At 38.5% G+C, this 11175-nt stretch overlaps 1 protein-coding gene across 1 annotated transcript in view; it reads right to left on the bottom strand.

The window, feature by feature from the left end:
• Nucleotides 1-705: 705 nt before the first annotated feature.
• Nucleotides 706-11175, bottom strand: part of DCT (dopachrome tautomerase) — a 32853-nt gene continuing 22383 nt past the window's right edge. The window contains exons 7-8 of the mRNA XM_036300576.1: nt 7051-7252; nt 706-3439 (exon numbers count right to left, since the gene is read on the bottom strand). Coding sequence (XP_036156469.1) covers nt 3270-3439; nt 7051-7252 — 372 coding nt within the window. The 3' untranslated portion in view covers nt 706-3269. The remainder of the gene's footprint in view (nt 3440-7050; nt 7253-11175) is intronic.

Genomic DNA, 11175 nt, shown 5'->3' with positions numbered 1-11175 from the left:
CCCCCATGGGGTGAGGGTCCCCACTGGGGGAGCTTGACCAGCCTGCAAACACCCATCAGCCCCTCACCCAGGCTGGCCAGGCACCCAAACAGGACCCCCACCCTGATCCAGGGCACCCTTCAGGGCAAACCAGACAGCCCCCACCAGTGCACCAGGCCTCTATTCTATATAATAAAAGGGTAATATGCAAATTGACCCTAACAGCAGAAGGACTGGGAATGACTGGTCACTATGACACACACTGACTACCAGGGGGCAGATGCTCAATGCAGGAGCTGCTCCCTGGTGGTCAGTGCACTCCCACAGGGGGAGCTCTGCTCAGCCACAAGCCAGGCTGATGGCTGCCAGCACAGCGGTAGTGGCGGGAGCCTCTCCCGCCTCCTCAGCAGTGCTAAGGATGTCTGACTGCAGCTTAGGTCTGCTCCCTGCTGGTAAGTGGACATCCCCCCAGGGCTGCCAGGCTGCCAGAGGGATGTCTGACTGCCAGCTTGGGCCCGATCCCCCAGGGAGCGGGCCTAAGCCAGAAGGTGGACATCCTCCGAGGGGTCCCAGACTGCAAGAGGGCATAGGCCGGGCTGAGGGACCCCCCCGAGTGCACAAATTTTTGTGCACCGGGCCTCTAGTGTGTGCTAGAATTGATGCTCACAAATTATTATTGTTAAAAAACAATAGCCCCATCAGATGATAATAATCTGCAAAACAACATTTATTTTTATTTTCTTCTTTAATAAGTTTTTTACTTCTTGTTAATGTGAGATTAAAATTATTCATTAGGATTATTATAATTAACAATGTTAAATCCTAAGCAAGACACAAATTAATGTCAAAGAATTTTAGAATTAGAAGAGAATTTCGTTCACAAAGGAAAGATGTCAGTGGATTTCATTTCACTTCTGTGTATTAGATTTATAAAAACATTTCCTTTGAAATCATAATTCTTATACATATAATTTTTCTCATACTGAGGATATAGCATATAAAGTTATCTATTCATTTTCTTCAAGGTTGAATTTTCTTCCTATCATTGAGAAGTATAACCCTACAATGCTCATTGATATTTTCTGAATTTATTTGCATAACATTCAATGTATGTAAATACCAACTCTTTTTATCCTACAGGTTTGTTCTACCTTTAAATTTTTTAAAAGACATTCATCATTGATTTATTGTAATATTAGAAACTGTTAGAAAATGTTATTCCTCTTAAAAGGACTATAAAATCAGGAAATTATTTTTTTCAGGAAGACATTATAAAATATAATATTTATAAGTTTCAGCACTAAAGATAAAATAGCTAAGTATAAATGACTATCCTTTACTTCTACCACAAATAGATCTTGCTTTAAACAAATCTTATGAGAATACAATGTATGAAAATTCTAATATACCTAAAAGAGAAGCTAGAGGTGGTTATTTGCTTTATAGAATTATTCATAATAGTTCATCTATAAAAACTAATTCCCCTGATGCTTTTAACGTAGAAATGATTTATGCACAACTTTTCTGGAACATCCTATCATGCACAGCTATATGTTCATTTTAATATATATCTCCTTTGGTGTAAAAATGGATGTAAAAATGTGTTCAACTCTGAGTCGGGAGCATAAACTTTTCAAAGTGGAGAACGTTAATGAAACATTGTTAAATTTTCCATATGCTGTTAAAGGCAGGAATTCTGATGCAGCTGTGGCTAAAAAAATCTCAGCAGTCCTTCACCCCATGAAGGACTCTGGGCTACCTTGGTTCTTATTTGCTGAGCCTACTCTTAAATATACCTGTGGCTTTATGAGACTCAAATTCAGTTCAGATTGAGCTTTGTCCATTTCTCTGGCTTTCCCAGTTTTATTCCAGTGGACAACACTGGGTGTTGGTGAACCTTGTACCCTCTAAGCCCCCATCTGTAGAAGGCAGCTCTAGGATCCTCTTAGCACCCATTCTTGACACACATCAATTCCAGAGAGAGGTGCTGAAATGAGCAGACAAACGGGCTACCTTCTAGAACTTTGGCCTGATACATAAGTACCAGATATGAGCAGGTGAAATTTGCCTTGAACTCTCAATAGCTATTAGCTTCTTGGAAGTGAAGATCATATTGCTAAATTTAAACATCTTAGTGGAAAAAAAAATGCCTCAATCTTATCTCTCGTGATCTGATGTTTACTAAATGGAGCATAAGCATTTAATTCTGAGTGGTTCTATTTTGTATACTTGGTTTGCTTTTAAATGATGAGACTTAATTAATTAATATTCATAAGTAATGTCAGTATAATACAGAATTAATTAGTACAAAGTCAACTCTTAAAAATAAGCCAAATGCATTTTAGGTTAGTAATTTTTCATCTGAGGCTACCTAGTAAAGAAATTGGTTCAGGATCAGTCAAATGAGACTGAGAGCAATGGAACTCTGATATTCGGGATCCTCACCAGCCTTCTCCAGTCAGCCTTTCCTGGAAAGAGGGATTCTATTTTTGGTAATGGTTTGAAATTGTATGTTAGTTAACTGGAAAGCTCTATAATTTAATCCTTCATTTACTTATTTATCACTGTATGATTCATATTTATCCAGCTATTGAATCTTGTGATATGTCTACTGTTAAGAACTTCAGACTTTTGACAAATTCTGAAAAGTCTGATATATAAAAGAACCGAATCATTCATTCATTCATTTATTCTCTACCTTACTTGGAAAATAAGGCCTATTTTCATCCTCTCAGCCATTTTAAAGGCTGAAGAGGAAAAGAAGAAAAATAAGCCTCAAGAAGACAATCAGAAAGGCACCTAAAAGCATAGATATTTGTAGTTCAAAGGGAGCTCAGAGACCATTGTGGCATCTGCCACTTCCTACCCCACCCTATTACAAATGGTGACACTTGAGCTGAGAAAGATTGAACCATAATCTTGTCCAAATCACAAATTTCACTAACCATAATATTATAATAAATCTACACAACCAACTTTTTTTTTATGTTCTCAAAACACTGAGGAGGCTAAATCAATATGGGGAACTATTATGAGATAGCACACATCTTCAGCTCTACCTTTGTTTGATGGTAGAGATAGCCTCAAGCACTTCAGCTTCAGTCTGTTACACAGAAAAGCAAACCAGAAACTACAGCTAAGCATCATCTGTGTTTGGGATCATCACAACAGAATGAGCTGTGCCAAAGATCTTTAGCTAAAGGAAGAACCATGAGGATTAGTTTGTTGTCAGGGTCTCAGCAACAAGGTCTTTGTGGCTGGCCTCTTCTCTAGGGTAAGGCATGAGCATCCTAGGCTTCTTCTGTGTATCTCTTGTTCAAATGTGTCTCCATTAAGGGCGCATATCCTTTGCGAAGTCTTCTGTACTGAAGGAAAGCCAGCAAGACAAAAAGACCAACCAAAGCCACCAGCATTCCCATAACCACTGGGAGAGTCACGGACCAACTTGGAGTTTCTTCAACTGAAATTAAAACAGAAGAAACAAAGTCTGTGGTTGGGATTTTCATCAGCTGAACACTCTTCACAAAGGAAAAAGTAAACCAATTTGCCTTTTACATGAATTTTTGTTGATAAAGCAAAACAACACTGGCTAGAATAAAATTTATCTTCTCCTTCCTCACCAACTATTTATCATAGCCACAATTGTTTTCTTTCTTAAGGAAGTGGGAAATGTCATTCCATTATTTAAATACAGTTTCTTGCATCTTTAAAATTTTCTTACAATAAATATTTATATAGAATAAACCCTCCAAGGAAGTATATATAACTACTTTTGTGAGTTAGAAACTCATTTGTAAACGTGCATGCTAAAATGGTATCTGGTGAACTGCAAAATATGCAACCCTCAGGTGGAGAATTTCTGCCATTGTCTCTACCTGCTTTATGGGATGATAAATGATCAAGACAGATCAGATGGGTTATTACAACAGGAGACATTCAATAACAGGAACAGTTAAAATTGGTACCCATTTAGGTAGTTGTGAATAAAATCTACATGAGAAATCCAATCCTCTACTCAAATGTATTTTATAATCACTCTTCCACAAAATTAATGGATATTATTTCTAGTATATGTATACTTACTTGTCATTTTTTTTGAAAGTATCTTAGCCTGGACAGCTGTTCTTAAATTCAGTTTCTCTACACTAGGTTCTTGTTCTATATCCCACACTTATCTAAATGTAGATTCTCCTTCTCGTTCTTTTCTTTCAATCCCACAGAGGGCTCTGACCCATCCTGATGGGATTCCCCCAAAAGGACTTTAATTTGTCTCCTTTTGCTCTAATTGAGCAGCATCTTTTGCCAATCTAAGCTTCTTAAAACACAGATTTCAAGTCCGCATTTCTTTGTTCAGGAACCAAAAATTATTGTTTTTTGTTATTGTCCAAACTGCCCTGCCTAGCTTTTTTTTAAATTAATATTATTTTTTAATTGTGGTAAAATACACATAACATCTATTTTACCCTCTTAACCATGTTTATGAATATAGTTCTGTGACATTAAGTACATTCACACTGTTGTGCAATTATCACCACCATCCATCCGCAGAACTTTTTTCATCTTGTAGAACAGAAATGGTAACCCACCCATCTCCCACTCCCCACCCCAGATCCTGGTGACCACCATTCTACTTTCTATCTCTATAAATTTAACTACTCTTGATACCTCAAAGAAGTGAAATCATACAGTTTTGGGCCTTTTGTGACTGCTTTATTTAACTTGGCATACTGTCTTCAAGATTCATTCTTGTTGTACCACATGACAGGATTTTTTAATGAATATTTTTAATGAATGAATTATTAATGAATAAGACTCCATTGTATGCATATACCACCTCTATGTATCCATTCATCCATCAGTGAATACTTGGGTTGCCTCCACCTTACATCTACTGTGAATAAAATTGCTATGAACAGAGTTGTACAAATATCTGTTTGATTACTTGCTTTCAATTCATTGGGATATATATCCAGAAGCTGATTTGCTAGCTCATGTTGTAATTCTATGTTTAATTTTTTTTTAGAAACTTCCATATTGTTTTTCCACAGAGGCTATGCCATTTTACATTTTGACCATCAGTGCACAAGGCTTCCAATTTCTCCATATCTTCATAAACACTTGTTATTTTCTGCTTTTTTTTGTTAGTAGCCATCCTAATGGGTAGAAAATGGTACCTAATTGTGGTTTTTGCCTAGTTTTTAAAGTCCTACATAATCAGGTCCTTCTCGCAGATCCAACTTTGCTTTATTTTTTTAACTATTCAACGCCCATTTTTTCTTTTTTAAATTGAATTTAGTGGGGTAACATTGGTTAATAAAATTATATATGTTTCAGGTGTATATCACATATCCAACTTGAATTCACAATAATCTTCTACCCAAGCCTTATATTACAACCAGGATTTCTTCGCACAGTCCTCTATGTAGACTATCTGTGCCTTTCACAGTCCTGTGCCCTGCCCTTCTTCAATCTAAAATGTTGCTACTTTCCTCCTCAGCTACCTAAGATCTATCATCTCTTCGAATCTAGCTCAAGACCTACCTCCTTTCTCAAATCCCTCACTCCCTTCTCTGACTTCTGGTTATAGTTCTGCTACCTCAGATGCAACTGTAAACTTATTTGTCAGACCAGTAAATGAGTATGAGTTTGTGTCTTCTAGTGAGTCAATGCTTTCAGGGTATATTTAGACTCTCAGTCTATACCTCTTAATTGGCTGATTTCAGAGCAGGAAAGATGCTCAAAATGCACATTGCAAACTTTTTGGTTATTTTATGTCCCAGAGAAAAGGAAAAGAAGTTTCAAAGAGATACCCCCAGTTGCCCACAGAAATGAAATTTCAAATCAGGAAGGAGAAGGGGCAGCAGTAGATGCAAATTAGAAGGAAAAACAGGGGACAGATTCTGGGGCCTGAAAGACTCTGCAGTCAAAGAGACAAATGTGAGTTAAAACACAGTCCTAATTACTTTGTAGGTGGAGGCTTAGTGAAGATGAAATAGACACAAATGGGAAAAGCTACTGGCAGAGGGGATGTCTGTTTTTTGACTTCTTGACAAATTAAGATGTTTGCTATTATTTTAGCTTTCTTTCTCAACCTGTTCTAAGATTTTTTAATGAGGTATAATTGATATACCACACATTATTAGTTTTAGGTGTACAACATAATGACTCAATATTTGGATATATTGCAAACTAAGAGTCTTTAAATGGCACACAGAGCTATATTGGGGCCTAGGTAAAAAAAAAAAAAAAAAAAAAAAAAAAGTGCCCCTATATGAACTTATCAAAATATCCTTCTATATTTTGAACCAAGTAAGAAAAGCAAATAAAAAAATCAACAATCTAAAAACATGTCTTAAAAAAGCATTAATTTATAAAATATACACATGAAGTCCCATGTAGCCCAATCTGTTAGCAGACAATGGTCAGCATCACAAACCCCACCTAGCAGGGGTGGTATGGGATAATTGGAAAAAATGGTCCAGTTACAAAATGTTGCAAGAATATAAAACAAACAACAGCCTGTCTTTATTTAAAATTTTGATAGTGAACTCATCAAAACATTTTTGCATTTATTGTTTTAAAATATTGCATGATATTATTACATATCTAGATTACTAACATATTTGGCCTCCCCTGAAACTTTGTGGTCCAAACAAGTGCTGCTCTTGCCTCACTCTAAACCCAGCCTTGCCTTCCAGTAATGATCTCCTGGGAGTCCCTCTCCACATGAGGCTAGAGAATTTTGACTTTACAGTTCAAACCATGGCCAGCTTTCAATTAACTCAGACAAAACTGTCAAATCAAGTGTAGGAGTAGATACTTCCTCTGTGGAATAAGGTTTGTTCACAACTTTTAGTTTTCTAAAACAACAGTCATCCAACCAGTCCCTTTTCTGATGTTTAATTAGTAGTTCAAAGGCTAATTTTACTAAATATATGTATCCTAGAAAATTGCCAATAAAGTTAATGAGACCTGAATGCTTCAATTTAAGGTCTTGGTTTACATGTTTTAAAAAAAGAAAGAAAGCTCCTTTAAAAGATGAATCACCCATTTAGAAGTTGTATTAGTTACCTGGAAGATCAATGGCATAGCTGTAGCCAAGTTGGTCTGCGGTTAAAAATAATTCCTGATTAGTCACCGAAGGGAAGAAAGGAACCATGTTGTACATCCGATTGTGACCAATGGGTGCCAGCTCCTGAGGCCAAGCATCTGCGGAAGGATTGAATCTTCTCATCCACTCATCAAAAATGGCATCAGTAAAGGCATGGAGGACCTGCAAGACATTGAACATGACCTTTAACATTTATCAGACTATTTCAGTTAGATTAACCTGGCTGGAGCTTTCTCTACAATGGAACGTAGGTCTTCTTGACATGAGCAACTCTGTATACCCAATCTAATATCAGTGACATGCCTACTGGTATTTTCAGTTAAGTTTTCAAGAATGTATGACATATTGCTCCAAACAGGATTACAAACCCCTTTGTCGAGTGAACAAATGAAGATTCTGTTGCAGATTGAACACTGGTTTGGGAACATTTGAGGCCTTCAACAAGTGTAGGTTAATGATTAAGTTCAGAAAAAGGGCGAGGATGATAGATACATAGCCTAGTCAAATTTCAGGTGCTTTTGCTTTAACAGGAGAAATAGAAGAGGCTGCATTTCCCAGTATTATAATACAAATGGACAGTTAGAAATATATCTGAAATGGGTTTTCAAATTTTTCTCACCAGGAGTACCCTTCTGTGTACTCACTTGATAACCCTCTATTGGAATTTTGAGTATTATGCCAGGAAAAGAAAGTCTAAAAATGTTGTAATGTGCATAGTGCTTATTTTAATTTTCTCAAGGAAGCTGTTAAAGTTCTTAAATACAGAAATTGTTACATGTTTTAAAATATTCACAGCAAAATTTCCACATGTATAGCCCTGATTTCACAACAGAATATAAATGTGAGTTCAGTTTAGGCTTTATGCCTGGTCGTTAGAGTTCCTCTATCATTTCTAGACGGTAAGTTCAAGGAGCTCAGAGAAACTGTCTGCTTTCTTTCCATTGTGTCCCCAGTGCCTGTCACCCCAGGGCCTGTCACATGGGAGAGGAAGGTACTTATTTCAATAAGTACTTAATAATAAATTTATTCATCCATTCACCATTGTTACTTCTACCCCAAATATAGCACTGGTCAAATTATACTATAACTAGAGGCACAATGCACGAAATCATGCATGGGTGGAGTCTGTCAGCTTGGCCTGACATCGAGGCCATCTTGCCACCACCCACCCCGGTTCCCCATTCACCATCTGGTGACGGGATCCTAACGGCCGGGGGAGGCACCAAGAGATCAGCCATTGCTGCCCGCTCACCAGCCCCAACCCCACTGCGGGTCGCCCTCTGTGTAGGGGGCGACCGGCAGGGTGGGGGCCTTGGCCTGGCACCACCCGCATCTCCTACCACCCACCCCAGTTGCTGTTTGCCATTGGCGATCGGAGCCTGCCAGCCGGGAAAAGGGACCAAGAGGTGGTCAGTGCACCTCATAGTGACTGGTCAAGTGGTCATTCTGGTCGTTCTGCCATTATGGTCACTGGGTTTTTATTATATAGGATGTTATTTATTTACCTATTTCCCCTAACAAGACCCCTAACTCCTAAATAAGGTCTCTCTGCCTTTGAAGCCTCAAGCTTAGTATGCAACCGGGACAAAGTTGATGCTGAGTAAGTATTTGTTGGCTGATGACAGTGTCATGCCAAAGTACTTATATTTTCTGTACAATTGACCCAAACAGGTACCTTTCTAACTGGTCTGCAAAGTCATTCCTTCTGTTTTCTGGCATCAGAGTCTTTCAGGGACGAAGGAACTCAATAACCCCTGTCCAGGCACATCTTCCCTGCTTGCCCACAGTCAGAATTCTTTGCTCTTTGCACTTCTTAAACCGCTTTAGATGCATTGCCCTTCTGGCTTGTATTATCATTGTTTATTCAGTAGATAACATTTTCATATCTTACCCAAGGTTCCTTGAAGTTTAGTTGCCCCGTTCAGGTAACAATGGGGGCTTTCTACATTGTCTCAAGTGGCTGCATTCCGAATAGTAACAGAAGTCAAGTTATTTACTGAAGGGAATTTGTTGTCATGAGTAGATTTTTAAAGTTTATGGCAGAGACAATCATCTTAAAAACCAAAATATCATATTATAAGGCCTAGGATTTTAGAGAGATAAAAGATATTTTTCAGAAGTCTTGGCTTTGAGTAACAAAATTTTAACACCAAAAGAATAAAGCCATCCCTAGCTGGTTTGGCTCAGTGGATAGAGCGTCAGCCTGCAGACTGAAGGGCCCCAGGTTCGATTCCAGTCAAGGGCTCATGCCTGAGTTGCGAGCTCTATTCCCAGTGGGGGGGGGGGGGGGCGGCGTGCAGGGGGCAGCCAATCAACGAGTCTCTCTCATCATTAATATTTCTATCTCTCTCTCCCTCTCCCTTCCTTTCTGAAATCAATTTTTTAAAAAAGAATAAAGGCATAGTTTATTGCAAAAAGCAACAACTTTGGAAGAATACTTGATAATGCAAGTGACCAATGTTCCTCACAAGTAGCGTTCAAAAAGAGCCATCTTTGAGAAGGGTCATCATCCCTGGGAAAGGAGCTAAGCATTTGTCGTTGGTGTATGTCCCTGAAAAAGGTACCACATGCCCTATGTCCTGGGAAGTCCAGAGAAGGTTAGGCGTTTCACAGAGAGGGAAGGTGTGGCCTGGGGAGCCTGGCAGCCTCAAATGGAAGTTTTGCCTCAAGTATGGAGCCCAAGCACTACAGTGGGACTGTCTAAAGGTGGCAAGTACTGTGGTTGCTTATTCAATGTCCATTCCCCTCTTTCTCCTTAGTTCACTTTCTTTGCATTTTGAGTGAAGGCATATGCCAAACTACCCATGAGATTTAACTAGAAGTCGTTGGATGGGACTTCTAGGGAAGCTCTTTAAAGGTGATTGTTTCACCCTAAAAGTGTCCTTTCTCTCTTTCTGTTTCTTCTTGCTGCTTCTTGGAATGTGGATGGGGCTGCAGCAGCCTTCAAGCAAAGAAGAGCCAACAAGCAAAGTTAAGAAGCCACTCACCAAGGACCAAAAAGACAGAAAGCATCCATGATGACTGGACTGCCTGCCCCTGGAACTCTTCCACATAAAGAAAAAAATAAACTTCTTTTTGGTTTAGGTTTCTGTAATTTGGGTTTCCTGTTCTAAGCAGTTGAGACAAATCCTAAGTGATACATGGAAAAAGTATCTAAGGCTATATCAGAATGTATTTCCCAAAGAAGTCCACACAATATTTCTTGAACTGTAAGATAACTGTCTGAATTGAAGTCAGAAATCAAATTGTGATTAGAAGAAAAGACAAGAGACTCTCGGGACATAGAAAGCTCCAGATTTAGTGCTGCAAGAGGCAAATAACTTTTGGAAAGCACCAGAATTCGCCGAGTGCAAAGTGTAAATAATAAAGGAGGGGACAAGACTCTTAAAGCAATTCACAATGTGAAGAGATAAAAGAACAGGAAAAAGTAATAGGGAGAGATTATAGGTCTCAGAGGGGCTATAAAACATTATACAATAAATGCTCTGGTAGGAACTCCATACAGAGTACCCAATTTATGTAGTTAAAAAGGGTAGTGTGTGCCAAGAAAACGCAAAGAATGCAATAAACAAAATTTTGGAAGCAATAACGTATCCACAGGCTAGAAAGAGAAGTAATGCAACCTGTAGAATACATACAGGAAGAGAAAAAACCACCAAATTTTAACTTGGAGGCACTATTGAAGAAAATGTAATTGCATGGGCTTTTAAGGTAAAATTTTTTTTAATGTAACCCATGCAGAAGAAAGCAATGAATCAACAAATATTGTACTTACAGGCATAAAGAAACTTAACAAATTACAGAAAAAACATGCATATCTTCAAGATCAGTGGGCGATGAAATTACTATTAAACTTAACCTTAACTAAGATGGTTGCAAGTTCAGAACCTTGCCACACTGGTGGCATGACAAGAGTATTTGCATCTGGAAGAACAGTACCATAAGAACCGGGGGCTGGCGGCAAAGACATCTGTATATTACCGAAGACCAGCATACGATGTTCAGCAATTGGATTCAATGTGCTATCCAGAGATATCATTCGATTCAGAGTAGCTCTTACTGTAGTAACATGCTAATGCTCTGGC

This window comes from Myotis myotis, unplaced genomic scaffold, assembly GCF_014108235.1.
Source record: "Myotis myotis isolate mMyoMyo1 unplaced genomic scaffold, mMyoMyo1.p scaffold_m19_p_3, whole genome shotgun sequence".
In the NCBI taxonomy this organism is placed as follows: Eukaryota; Metazoa; Chordata; class Mammalia; order Chiroptera; family Vespertilionidae; genus Myotis; species Myotis myotis.
This window is presented reverse-complemented; position numbering and strand designations above follow the sequence as displayed.